At 57.1% G+C, this 14,120-nt stretch overlaps 1 protein-coding gene across 6 annotated transcripts in view; it reads left to right on the top strand.

Annotated features, from left to right (window-relative positions):
* The first annotated feature begins 7,922 nt into the window (after positions 1 to 7,922).
* Positions 7,923 to 14,120, top strand: part of GSE1 (Gse1 coiled-coil protein) — a 394,922-nt gene continuing 388,724 nt past the window's right edge. For 5 of the 6 annotated variants that reach the window (XM_061386916.1, XM_061386919.1, XM_061386918.1 and 2 more), the window contains exon 1: positions 7,926 to 10,223. In XM_061386916.1, the coding sequence (XP_061242900.1) occupies positions 7,956 to 10,223 (2,268 nt within the window). In that variant the 5' untranslated portion in view covers positions 7,926 to 7,955. Of the gene's footprint in view, positions 10,224 to 14,120 lie in introns of all 6 variants that reach the window. The other variant, XM_061386921.1, reaches the window with a different exon arrangement.

Consider the following 14,120-nt stretch of genomic DNA (forward strand, 5'->3'; position numbering starts at 1 on the left):
CGCTCAGGAAATGCATTCTGAACCCAGGAGGGAGTGGAGTCAGGACCCAAAGTGGGCACTGGGGACTGTAAGTCACTGTTCCTGGTGAGCGCTGTCCTCTGGACAGCTGGAATGTTCTAAATCATTCTAAGACATGGGCAGATTGGAATTTTAAAATATGTTTCCCCTTTTAGAGTGAGCCATGCCTAAGTATTTCTGGCCTGTGAAAGGAACACAGTTTGAGAGCCAGGACAGGGAAACCATGCGTGCTCACACAACCCAACGAAAATACCAGCCACCAAGCCCTTTTCCTCTGCGGCCCATGTGGGCTGCATGGGGGCTGCTGGGGTGGCCAGGGGGTGGGTGCCCTGCAGGGAGATGGCCCACAGCGTTGGGCAGCTGAAAGACAGTCTTAGGAGCCAGGGAATCCTAGGAATTCCACAAGCCACCACGAATATGGTTTCAAATGTCTTAGTATGCATTGGTGTCTAACATATACCTACCCCATAGGAGCAACTCCAGTAGAAATACCTCGTGTGTTTTCAACAAAAGACATGGACGACAATGTTCAGAAAAACAGTATTGGTGTTTGAGTAAGATGGGAATGGCTCCAAAGCCAAGCAGTGGTGGAATGGCTGGAAAAATTGTGGTAAGCTCACCAGTGGAATACTATGCAGCAATGGAAAAGAATTGGGTACTCTCAGGTGCAGAAATGGGAGAATTTCACAGACATAACATAGAGCCACAAGGCAGACTCAGAGACTACATATGATATCCTTCCATTTATATAATATGCAGTCTGTACTGACATGCAGTTGAACCCTGAAAACATCATGCTCAGTGAAAGACGCTAGTCACAAAAGACCACGTATCGCATGATGCCATTTCAGTGAAATCTCCAGAATGGGCAGATCCACAGAGACAGAAAATAGATGAGTATTGCCTAGGGCTGGAGGGTTGGGAGGTGACAGCTTATGAACATGGGGTTTTTCTTGGGAGCAGTGAAAATATTCTCCAATTGACTCTGATGATGGTTGCACAACCATCGGAGATTAAAAGCCACTGAACTATTCACCATTGAATTGGTGGATGGTGTGGCATGTGAATTATATCTCAGTAAAGCTGCTAAAAAATAAAAAGCAGTTTGGCATTAGAAGCCGGGACACCTGGCGTTCCAGCTGGGACTTGTTACCCTTGATGGGGGTAAGGCCTGGATGAGATGCAAGGGGAGCTGCTGGGAGGAAGCTCAGTTCAGGAGGCTAGCCGTGCCTTATTTCTGGGTGCTGATGACACAGACATGCTCAGCTTGTGAGAATTCCACAAGCTGGACCCACATGACGATGCCCATGGTTCTATATATACGTGGGCACACTTTTCTATATGTAAAGCCTAATGAAAGCTTTTAGAAATTACTGCACCCTGGTTTAGTATTGGACACACACTTCAATCCTGTTTTACATCCCCATCAATGAGTCCAGCACCAACCAACCGCAGAAATGAAAGACCAGGGCAGGCGGGCTGGCCATGGGGTTTGGAACATCCTTTGGTGACTCAGAGGAACAGCTGGAAGGAATCTGTGGCTGCTGGCTCCCCCTTCCCACCACCATTAGCCTGAGCTGAGGTACCTGCAGCCCACCAAGTAGTCCAGGGCCTGAGAGCCTGGGCTGCTGAGGGTTGGGGAACTTGGGCTAAGCTGCGGCTGCTGGTGGAGCCACAGGCAGGATTTGAAGGTGTCTGGTAAGTCTGCCTCCCTGGCAGGACCCATCTAAGGACAAGAATTGGGAGGCTGGCCCAGCAGGCCAGGAGCTGGGCACGCAGCAGCAGGGTAGGTTAGAGAAAGGCTCTCTGGCCAGACTCCCTGGGTTTGAACCCAGCTCCCCCAGTTCTGCTCTGTGACCTTGGGGACATGTGTTCACCAGTCAGAGTCTCAGGGTCCCCATCAGTAAAACAGGGTAAATAATAATGCCTATTTTTCAGGCTGTTGTGAGATCTAAACTAGGTGATGATGTAAGCTCTGAACATAGCACCTGGCATCTAGTCAGCATGCTGTGAACCTGAGCTACTTACTATCAGTACACACTGGGGGGCAATATTGAGCACCTACTGCATACCAGGCACTCTTCAGATAGTATGAAGTCCGTGGTCTACTTCTTCCCCCTCTCCTCCCCAACCCACCTATTCCCTACCCACATGAATGATTACTGTGGGTTTTGTGCGGCAAGTCAGGGGTCTGTTGAGAAACCAGTGGCAAGGGAGTCTTTGAGGACACACAAGATTCTTACGGCATTTGTCCCCGCATCTCTGGTGCAGATCCACCCAGGTGATCATCTATCAAAGGAGCTTTATGAGGCCCTGAAGTTCACAGGAATAACCTCGGGTTTTGCGATGGAGGAGGAGGTCGGGGAATAGTGTCACCAGAGGGGTGGGCCTGGGCTGTTTGTGTCTGTTTTTGTTTTTTTTTTTTCGGGTTCATGGGAGCAAGGCAAGATCTCAGGGATACCTGATTCTGCTCTTAGACTCTTTATCCCATGCTTTTGCCCTTAATTGTGTAATGCAAGCAGCTTACAAAGTAGTTCTCTGGAGCACTTTTCTCAGGCCCCAGAGATGGAAAGTGGTCCTCCCACTTCCACCCTCTGACACCCCTATATTTGAAAACAGAAGGGATGCTAAGCTAGGGTCACCAAACACACTATATATTTTTAATGTTTACATTGAACAGATCAGCCCAGTTTACACATACAAACACTAGGAAATTTCACCAGCCCCAGCAGCTGGGCGCTTACCCCAGGCCCAGGAGATATCCCCTAGAACCTCAGTCTCTCCATCTCTCAGGTGGAGCTGGTGAATCCTTCTTCACCCCCTGGATTGCTGTGTCATATGAGCTAACGGATGTGAGACGGCTCATAAGACGGCCTTCATAAATCCCAGGGATTCTTTTTTTTTTTTATTGTTAACGGTTGCATTCCTTCCCTCTGAGAAGGAGGATATGCTTTTGCCTGTGGCCTGCCATGTTTGAAACTCTGAGCACAGCTTAAAAATACTTACTTCATTCTTAGGAGGAAACAAATGGAAAGAAATAAAAAAAAAATAGGACAGTCAGATGATAAATTTTGTTTTTCTGGTCCCCAGTGAGCCAGAAGCCAAACACACAAGCACACGTTGCCTCTAAAAGAGGAATGGTGGGCCAGCCTCCGAAGGGGACGGGGTTCTGGGAGGGGTGCCTAAGGCCCTGTACAGCATAGAGAGAGGAGGAAGCAGGCAAGGGCGCCATGAGGGGGGCAGGCGGGTTGCAGGGTCGGGGGGAGCTGGGGCCACAGGGAAGGATTTGGTCTGGATTGCTGGCACTTGAAAGAATGAAAGACTGGAAGCCGGTAGAAGCAGCCAGGCAATTCTGGAACTTGGAAGGCACTGCGAGGTTTTGGATAGAGTCTGGCATCCCATGTTTAAGCATGGATTGGGCCCCAACTGAGTCCCCCGCCTTGTGACGCTGTGGGACCTCGCGAGGGAAGCCACCCAGAGACAGACACACAATACGACGTGTGATAAGTGCTTGGAGCCTGGAAACTTGCTCTCCCCCGCAGTGCGAGGGCAGATTCCTGCGGTTTCTGGGCCAAGGCGAGCCTACAGGAAGCTGCAAATTTGCAATGTGCCCAGACGTTTCACGCTGACGGTCTTCTGGTCTCCTGCAGACCCAAGGTGGGCATTTTCTCCCTGTCCCTAACACTGGGGTGCTTGTGAGCATCTGTTGGTGCTTCACAATCCCATCATGCTTGCGAGTCCCAAGAATGAAGATGGAGAGCACTGGGTGGCGGTCCACGTGGTCTGCGGGTGCCTGGCCCCCTCTCCGCAGCTGCAGGGAGGGCTGGGGGGCTCAGAGGGAAGCGAGGAGCTGACTCTGCTGGCACCTGGAGGCTGTGGCTCCAACATGAAGTTATTATGAATGAACCTTGAGACTTGGCCTCATCGCTGGCACAGACTCAGCCTGTTTTGTGTCTGAGTCTCCTTAGGTGTGAAACTGGGGACATATGTGAGAACAAGCTGGCATCACAGGGCTCAGGGCAAAGCTAATGGCCAACATAGCCAGGGAGTGACAGAGACACACCTCCTGGGCTCTGGCCCTAGCTTCGCCTGCTGCATGACCTCCAGCTTTTATGTCTCTTTGTCTCCTCACCTGGAAACTGAGGACATAGCAGAATCTATCTACCTCACTAGCTTGTTGCAAAACATGTGGGTCAGGGACCTGTGTGTGCTTCACACTCAACCCATGTGCACAAGCGCTCCTGTGACGTCTGCATCCAGAGAGAGTGCTCCGCCTGGACGGTCTCACTTCACCTTGCTCGCAGCCCTGTGGGGTGAGTTGCTTTGTTATCCTTGTTTTACAGATGGGGAGCCCGAGACTCAGAGAGGTTAACTAGCAGGCCAAGGCTCTCACAGCTAGTAAACAGCAGAGCTGTGATGTCCATCTGGTATGTCAAACTGTACCAGCGTCTGCACCCCGGTCACCTACCCACAAATGACCAACCGTCATCACCTGCCTTCCTCCTGCTCTGCTCTGTTCTCACCTGTTCCCTGGCTCCACGATGTGTGCCTGGGGACCTTCCTGAGCCACTGGGTCATAGAAGGAAATAGAGACATCCAGTGAGCAGCTCTTCCCTCCACTCCTGGCCCCCTTTGTACACACACATAGGTACAAGCGTGAATACATGCATACATACGCATAGGGATGCACACACGTGTACACACTGACACATGCACACACATGAATGCAGGCATATGTGTACATACAGATGCATACATACACACATGCACACTCCAACACTTGCATACACATACTTTCACACATGTTGCACACACTCAGGGTACTCTCTAGTAGATGACTAGCTTAGCCAAGAAAACCACTCCCTCTCCTCCTGTCAACCTCCGAGGCGCTTCTCCCCCTGACTGTGTGTGTGACTTCACTACCGTGGCCCGCTCACCTGGGAGTGCAGACAGGCAGTCGCAGAACCTCCTCAACCATTGGACAGGACCAGGAAGGATACCCACACAGTCACCTACCACGTGCCAGGCCCCTGTCTGTGGAGGGTCACGACCCCATTGCACAAGGCAGAAAACTGAAGCTTAGGGAGCTAAGGGGTTTGCCCAGGGCTCACACGGCTTGAGAGCGATGGGGCAGGATTGGGACCCAGGAGGGTGGGCTCCGGCAGTGAGCCAGGCTTTGGATCTACACAGTGAGCAACAAAGACGTGCTTCCCGCAGGAGGGAGCACCCGGGCTCCTGGGGGAATCAGTCAGAGAACAGTCAACAGAAAAATAAATAAAATCGTTGGCAAATTCCGATGCCAGTGAGCTGAGACTGAGAATGACAGGGCAAGCTACTTCAGTTGGAGAAGGAGGAAGTCCTCTGGGGGAAGACCAAGACCATAAAGAGGAGAGCAGCTGGCTTCATAAAGAGAGCCTGGAGAAGTGTTTGAAACAAGGAACAGCATGAGCCAAGCCTTAGGGGACCCATATGTAACCCCCAGCGGACCTCTCTTTCCTGAGCCAGGGACTGTGTTACCAGCAAGCTCTTGGTCTATGTGGGGCTTGAGAGTTATGCTGGGACACAGTTATGCAGACCTCACCCTTTAACGTTCTCCTCATCAGGCTCCCTCCTCCCAGCAGGTATTAAAGATGCCAGAAGCAGGGAAGCCCCTTGGCCCTGCCCCCAGCACTCCCTCAGGACAGGCCTGCTGACAGGGCTTTTTCCTGGCCTGGGTGAGAGCCCCCAGTCCTGCACTTCTGGCCATGGTGATGGTGATGCGCTTCCTGTTGACCCCTGAACTGTGAGCCCTGGAATATCCACCAGGGATTCCAAAGAGGTGGCCCTTTCTCTTGTTCCCTTTATTTATAATGCATGACCTTCCTCCATGCCAAGAGGAAGCCTCGTTTTATTTACATGTCAGTGTCCCAGAGGGCAGAGGGGCCAACCTGGCACCTTTGTCCCCAGGCTGACTCTGGGCTCCAGCTGGCGGGTTGGGACAGTTGTTAACTGCTCAGAAATCAGAGACTCAGATTTTTGAAGCTGGAAGGGATGGGCATTTTGCAGATGAAATGTGAACCCAGAGAGGCCTGGATTTGCCCAAGGCCTCCCAGCCAGTGCCAGAGCAGCAGGGAGGATGGAGCAGTCTTGGCTGTGTCCCCTGCTGTGGACAGTCTCCATCAGCAGCTGGATGACGGGGCCCAGATGTTTGCCTAGTGACTGTGCAGCCAGGGAGTTGAGAACAGGGGCCTGGAACTGACTGCCTGGGTCTGAATGCCAGCTCCGCCATTCACGAAGTGTACCTTAGAGCTCAGTGCCTCCTCTTTCTCATCTGTAAAGTGGGCTGATCATGGCACTTAATGCAGAATTATTGGGAGGAGCGACTGAGCGGATGTGTATAAAGTACTTAGATTCTGCCCCTGGCAGGTACTAAGGTTTCTCTTTCTGTGTTTAATAAATACAATGGCAACCCACTCCAGTACTCTTGCCTGGAAAATCCCATGGATGGGGGAGCCTGGTAGGCTGCAGTCCATGGGGTCGCTAAGAGTCGGACACGACTGAGTGACTTCACTTTCACTTTTCACTTTCATGCATTGGAGGAGGAAATGGCAACCCACTCCAGTGTTCTTGCCTGGAGAATCCCAGGGACGGGGAGCCTGGTGGGCTGCCGTCTGTGGGGTCGCACAGAGTCGAACACGACTGAAGCGACTTAGCAGCAGCAGCAGCAGCATACATAGGTACAGTAAATACATGGAAACAGTTAACCCCCTGCCAGAGCTTCTGCCTAACAAGAGGAAAAATGGGCCCAGAGTTGTTGAGTCATGTGTCCTGGAACACACAGCCCTTACACACAGGACCCTTTCTGCCCCTGCCCAGCGGTGGGCTGGGGTGTGGCAGGCTAAGGAGTCTGTCCCTAGGATGGTGCATTCTCTAATATGTCCCAGGAGACAGGGGACAGCTCTTACCTCTGTCACCAGAATTAGAACACTGGGCCCTGAAAGGTGTCCCCAACCCCGGGCTCCTCAAGGCTGTAAAGGGCCCGTTAGAATAGGGAGGGGGCAGGGGCCCCCCAGCTGACTCGGCAGCTTGCCTACTTCGGGGTTGAGGGAGCAGCCCTCCCTTGTCTCCTGGGACGCCGGTCGCGTCCTTACCTGGCTCCGGCTGCGTCCTGCTTGACCTTTACTTAAAGACCAGCTCTAGCGGCTGATGGGTTTCTGCGGGTCCCCGAGGAGACCCTTCAGACGGCTCGAGCCAGGCACGCTGGAGAGAGCCCCTAATTGGGGCAATGAATCATCGAGTGCGGCTCCCGGCTGGACACAAAATAGATAGAGGAGCCGGCGAGCTATTGTGCGCAGTTTGGGACGGGGGGTGGGGTGGGGGTGGAGTGGGGGGGGTGGGGGGGGGAGGGCGGAGGAGTAGGGGGAGGGGAGGAGTAGGGGGAGGGGAGGAGTAGGGGGAGGGGAGGAGTAGGGGGAGGGGAGGAGTAGGGGGAGGGGAGGAGGGCGGGCAGAGGGGAGGGAGCTCGAGGGAGGGATTCCCCCGCCCGCAGCGCTCCCGCCCTGCCGCCCTCCTCCTCCCCTCCTCCTCCCCTCCTCCCTGCGCACCGCCCGCCGCCCCGCCTCCCTCCTCCCCAATTAAATGACCCAACGCTTTGGCAGGCGCCGGAGCTCGCACATGCGGCTGCCGCTCCAGCCGCCCGGAGCCCGCCGCCGCCGCTGCTGCGTTCCGGGCGCGCTCGCCGCGGCGCCGCCGGGGGCTCGGCTGGCCGGGGGGGCGCCTCTGCGTGCGGCGAAGCGCCCGTGCCCGCCGCCAAACTTTGCGGCGCGCACACATGCTCCAAGTTGGGCGCGGCGGCGGGCGGTGAGGGCCGCCCCGGGCGCGCGGGGGCCGGGGCGGGCGGGCGGCGCGGCGCGGCCATGAGCGGGCGGCCGGCGCCGGTCTCCCGCAAGCAGCGGCTTATGGCAGCCGTGGGCGAGCGGACGGCGGGCAGCGGCGGCGCGCCGCTCTCCTGCTTTATCTGCGGCGGCGGCATCGGGCGCGGCAAGGAGCTGAAGCTGCAGGTGAAGCAGCCGGCGGCGGCGGCGGGCGCGGGGGCCCCGGCACAGCCCTTCTTCCCGTTCCTGCAGCAGCAGGAGCCCGCGCCCGGCGCGCGCGAGCTGTCCCCGGCCGACGGCTGCGTGCTGGTGTGCGCCGTTTGCCGCTGCTTCCTGGGCGAGCAGTGGGCCGCCTTCGAGCGCGCCCGCACGCCCGTGGACAAGCGCATGTACTGGCTCAAGCGTCCCCACCAGTGCGACGCGGGCGCGGGCGGGCGCCGCGGGGGCGCCGCGGCCCCTCGCGAGTGGAACGTCGCCTATGCGCTGGGCGGCGCGGACGACGAAGACGAAGGCGGCGGACCCGGGCCCCGCGCGGCTGCCGAGGAGCCTCGAGACTCGGAGCTGTCGGAGCTGTCTGACACCGACCCCCTCTCTGAGCCCGACCCTGCGGCGCGCGACGGCCCCAGTCCCCACCAGGATGGGGCGCCAGCTGCGCGCTCCGCCCCGGGGCCCGGGCCTCGCGGTGGCCGCTGCCTGGAGTGGAGGCTGGCGCTGGGACCCTCTCCAGGACAGGGTGCGGAGACTCCGGCGTCTGGGGATGTGGAAGAGGAGGGAGTCCCCTCGAAGCTCCGCCTGGATGGGGAGCCCAAGGCCGGCATCCGGCGCCGGCGGAAGGGCCCCGGGAGGCACTGGGTCCCAGAGGCCCGGGCCAGCGTCCTGAGGGGAGTTCAGGACCCTTGGCAAGGGCCTTCAGTCCAGGTGGCCCCTGCAGAGGGCACAAAAGGAGCTCCTTTGGGCAGGGTCGCCAAGACTCCCGAGAGCAGGCCACTGCGGGAGAGCCGTGGGGGCTACTGCATGTCTGAGGACAGTGACATCAACATCACCAGCGAGGAGGAGGACCGCAAGGAGCAACCTCTCCCAGGCCCCCGAGGCCCCAAAGACAAGGAAAATGGTAGTGGCCATGCACCCCGGGTTCCCCCGGAGAGCCGGGCAGCACCACCAGAGGGCCTTTGCTGCTACATCTGCGGGTCAGCGCTGTCCCCAGCCTCGCAGCACCAGATCCACGTGCAGAAGCAGGAGAAGCTGGCCCAGGCCCCCTTCTTCCCCTTCCTGTGGCTGCACAGCCCGCCCCCGGGGGCACAGCCCATCAGCGAGGGTGGTAGCACCCTGGTGTGCCCCTGCTGCTTCTCATCCCTCATGCAGCAATGGCAGAGCTTTGAACTGGCCAATGTGCCCGTCCTGCAGCGGCTCTACGTGGTGCCCCTGAACAGCCACGCCCCAGGCATGGCCTCCAAGGGCAGGCGGCTCCTGAGGGAAGAAGGCCCACCCAGTGGGTCCCTGCCGGAGGCCTGCTACCTCTGTGGGGAGGACTGCACCCAGGATGCCCGGGCCGTGGCCTCCAGGAGCCTCAACGGCAATGCCAGGGCCTCCATGCATTTCCCCTTCCTCAGCCTCCTGCCCTGCCCGCCCAACGCTCAGGGCCCCAACAAGCGCTGTGAAGTCCGCAGCTGCCCCAAGTGCTTCAGCGTCCTGGAGGACGTCTGGGCCCTGTACCGGGCCTGCCAGAATGAGGAGCTCATCACCTCAGTGCAGGGCTTCCTGGGCAGGTACCACCAGGCCTTCTCTGCCTCGGACCCTACTCTCTCCGAGCCGCCCTTGTCGGCCCAGGGCAGCCCAGCATCAATCTGTTACATCTGTGGGACTGAGCTGGGCCCCGGGAAGGAGTTCCAGCTCAACGTGAACCCGTCCAGCCGCTTGGGCGAGAAGGAGCCCTTCTTTCCCTTCCTCACTGTCTATCCGCCCGCCCCGCGCGCCAGGCCAGCCGACGCCACCGGCCTGGTGGCCACCTGTGTGCTCTGCTACCACGACCTGCTGGGCCAGTGGCTGCAGCACGAGGCGCGCGGTGCCCACCATGCTGTCAGCCCCTGGTCTCGGCAGTACCGCGTGGAGACATTTGTGTGCTTCTTCTGCCAGCAGGAGAAGAAGCGGTGTCTCGGGCTGAAGGCCGTGAGGGTGGCCCGGCTGCCCTTGTTTCTCTACACCCTGCGAGCGAGCCACAGCCTGCTAGTGGATGACGGGCGGCAGCTGGTCATCGGCGCCTGCATAGAGTGCGGGACCCTGGTGTGCGCTGGCCAGGGGCTCCCCCGCCAGGCACCCGTGAGCTGGAGCTCCCCAGTGGCAGCTGCGAGGAAGGTAAGCAGCCGTCCTCAGTCATCCTCTGAAACCCCAGCAGGGAAAGAAGAGATGTTTTCTATTCTGCCGGGGAGCAGTTTGCACTGATTCTGTGTGCTGTGTTCCAGCAGGAGGGGCCCTCTTGGGTCACCCTGCTGTGCTAGCCGAGCCTGGAGGCCTGGGGCAGGCCAGAGGAGCTGGGGGGCCGAGTGGTCCTGTGGAAGAATAGGGCATTGCTGAAAGCAGCAGGCATGGGCCTGAACTTGAGTGTGTGTGCAGCGGAATCTATCAAACAGAGGAAGTTCGGGGCACGTCTGTCATCCGCCTGATAACATTGGTAATTAGTCCAGCCACGCGGGTCACTGAGAGGTCTCGTACTTACCCGGTTTGAAACACATCAGAAGTTCCTCTCTCTCTCGTTCCCACTAGGCTTAGTTTTTCCAGAATTTTCCACCCAAGTTCACACTTTTCCTTTGAGGCTCTCTGGTTGCTTAACAGCCGATGAAGAGAGATTTCCAGACATGGAGGTTTGGGGCCTGGGAGACAGTGGCCTAGACAGGCCTTTCTCCCGGTGGGAAGAGAGTCTTTCTTCTCTGCAAGTCAGCTGTGCCGGGGGAGGGTGGGAAGCCTGGCGTGCACCCTGTTTATAAGGCGCCTGCCTTCACGCTGCCTGCCCGGGAGGAGCCAGACGGGGTTCAGTTAATTTTGGATCCGGCTTTGCAGAGGCCAAAGCAGGAACTGCCCCCGGTGGGTCTGGGGAAGCAGACATCTGTGAGTTATGATCACCGTCATGGCTACCGGGGCCAGGAATCCTAGTTTCCACTGAAGCCAGTGGTGCTAGCTTGCCTAATCCCATGCCTGGAGTGGTGGCCATTGGCGAGGGACTGGCGGAGGACACGTGAACAGGGAAGGGTGCCTTCGCTTGTCCAGGGGTGGATGTCCATCTGCTTGAAAGCTTCCTGAGTCTGCCTGCCACACAGACAGACTGTGCGCACGTGTGTGGGCTCCTGGGTTGCATGTTCACACGTGGTGGCTGAGTCTATAAAGTAGGTGCCTGGCCCTGACACCTTTGTGCTCTGCCCAAGGTTCCTTCAGCGTCAGCATCCTCTTTGGGCTTAATGCTTCCTTTGGGGGCTTTGGTCTGGTTTGGGAGCTTCTGTCTTTAGAACGTTTGGGGATGGCTTCTCACCCCCACTGTAGATGCTGAACTCTCCTGGTGGTGTGGGGCAGCCCTGCCGGGGGTCTGCTGCTGGGAATCTGACCTGCAGTTCCTGGAAGGGTTGGACCGAGAAGAGCCCAGCCTAGCTTTGGAGCAGGACAGGATTGGGTTCCAATCCTGCCCTTTCTCTTGTTAACTGAGTGCCAGAGAGGACACCTCTCGTCCTCCCTGAGTACATGTCTTTAAACTGAGGAGTGGAAATAAGCATTACCTGCCTCATGGGGCCATGCTGCTGCTGCTGCTGCTGCTGCTGCTAAGTTGCTTCAGTCGTGTCTGACTTTGTGTGACCCCATAGACGGCAGCCCATGAGTACTGAGAATTAAATAAATCGGGGCATTTGATTGCCTCTGCAAAATCAAGTGCTTGGCATACAGTGGGACCCTTCATGTTCTCCCAGTGTGTTGGGACAGATTCTTCCAGGATGCAGGTGGCTTCTGTAGGATGGGTACAGATTTTCATCTTGGCATTGGGGGGCATGGGGTCATCAGAGCTCTCCCCATGAGGCCTCTCAGACTGTTTGCTGCAGACCGTCTAACTGCGATGAGTTTTCCCATGTTGGTTTGCTCACCTGTTGGGAGTTACTGAAATGCTAGCTGGGGGCCTTAGCTGATAGAACTTAAGGAAGCAAAGAAGCTGCAGTTCCCAGTCCAGCTGGGACATGGGGCGTGGAGGGAGGCCAGGTATGGATGAAGACGCTAGCTGCAGTTTGCCCAGAAGGGGCCGGTGTGAATATGGGAAGGCTAAAACATCACACTAACTTCTGCACGATTCTAAAACAACTTATCTCATTTGCTTCTTGCCATGTCTGTATGAAACCTTATTATTCCCTTTTTAGAGATAAGTAAATGGAGACTCAGAGAAGTCAGATGGCCTTGTGACTATCACACAGCCGGTAGGTGGCCGAGGTGGGTCTTGAACCTAGGTCTTTCTACCCCAATGTCCTGCTCCATCCATCTGTCTGGTGGAAGAAGAGCCTTGGAAGATGGGTGGGATTTGTTGGTGGGGGAGGATTCAGGAGAAAGGGAAATGAGATTGGAATGAACTAGAAGCCTTGAAATCAGGAAAAGAAGAAAGGGTTTAGAGTTGAAGATGCAGAGGGGCAATCAAAAGTGAAAGCAGGTTCGGAATGGGCATGGGAGAGCTCCACCTGGGGCTGGACCGTGGCAGCACCCCAGGTGGCAGGGGAGGCCACCGGGCCTGTGTGAGGTGGGGCAGCAGTATGGGGCTTAGGCTCTTCCAAACAGAGGGAAAGAGAAGCCACCACTCTGCCCCCAGGAGAGCCTGACTGACGGTCAGCAGACTTCAGGAAACACAGCCTCCCGTCCCCGCATTCACGCAGCAGATATTTACGGAGCGCCTCCTCTGAGCCAGCCGCTGTTCCAGGCCCTGGGCGCTGGTGGTGTCAGGGGAGGGGCACGAAGTGTCCACAGGGAGGACAGCTTCCTGCAGGGCTGCGAGCACAGCAGGACGAGGCTGCCGAGGGCCAGGGCGGGCACAGGATGAGCACTCAGGGTCCCGGGGGCTGCAGGCAAGCCCAGGGGAGGTGTGGAGGCCCTCACGCTCCTTTCCCGATTCCACTCTGGAGACTCTGGTGCTCGCGTCTGTATTCCATGTATCTCTTGGGGACAGTTTGAGAATCTGGGGTGGGGCAAGTGGCTGGGGCATTGGAAGGTGGCCACAGGGAAGCCGCTTAGCTGGGACGGTGTGTTCCAGAACCTGGTCTATACCACCTGCTACGATGCCTCAGTTGTTTCCTATAAGTGTTTATCTATGACTAAATCAACTAGAAAGAAAACATGGAAGGAAGAAAGGAGGGGTGTCATTGGTACCCTCTGTTTAGATTGTGGCTTTTCTCACCAGCTGGCCCCCTCGCCCTGCAGAGCACCGTGCTCTGTAGCCACTGCCTCTGAGCTGGCTGCTTGGATAGGGCTGTGTTGGGGATGGGCTGGGGAGGCTGCAGCCCACCTTTTTGAGGGAGCTTGTCCTAGGAGGGGCCTCAGCACTGGGACCTTGGGAAGACCCTGGGTTGGCCTTAATATAGATCTGGCTTCAATCTTCATTCTGCTGGGAGCTGGCTGTGTGACCTAGGGTAAGACTCTTGCCCTCTCTGGGCCTTAGTTGCTGCCTCTGAGAAATGGAGATGCTCTTTCCTCTGAAAAGTTTGTGATGTGACAGCTGCTGGCGGGCAGCAGAAGTATGGGTCCCATTCATTCCCTTCTCGTCCCTGAGCTGCTCCTAGCTCAGGGTGGGTCTCTCACTGGCACCCACGGGCTCCAGTGTCACAGCCTCTGCCCCCACTTTTCTGCTGAGGCAGGGAATGATTGTCCCTCTTGAGAGCTAGGAGGCACGGCTGGCCAGGCTGCAGAGATGGTATCTGAGGATGTAATAACCACGAGGGTCTAGAACGCTTCCCGAGTTCCAGCCTGTGCCAGACTTTACTGTACTCACACTCACTGGGTCCTCACAGCAACCCCGTTTAGGGAGGTACTGCTATCCTCATGTCATAGAGGAAAAAGCCAGTCCATAGAGGTCAAGGAGTTTGCCCAGGGTCATTCAGCTAATGATGTTGAGGTCAGCACTGGACTAGGAGCCTGGCTTTGGAGTCTGTGCTCTTGACTTCTGTCCCCTCTGGGGCTCCAGCTGTAGGGGTGGCAGTGCCCTGGGTGGGCAGGTCGTAATAGTCCTTGTGCGTGCCCCTC

The sequence above is a fragment of the Bos javanicus genome, chromosome 18 (assembly GCF_032452875.1).
Source record: "Bos javanicus breed banteng chromosome 18, ARS-OSU_banteng_1.0, whole genome shotgun sequence".
Taxonomy (NCBI): Eukaryota; Metazoa; Chordata; class Mammalia; order Artiodactyla; family Bovidae; genus Bos; species Bos javanicus.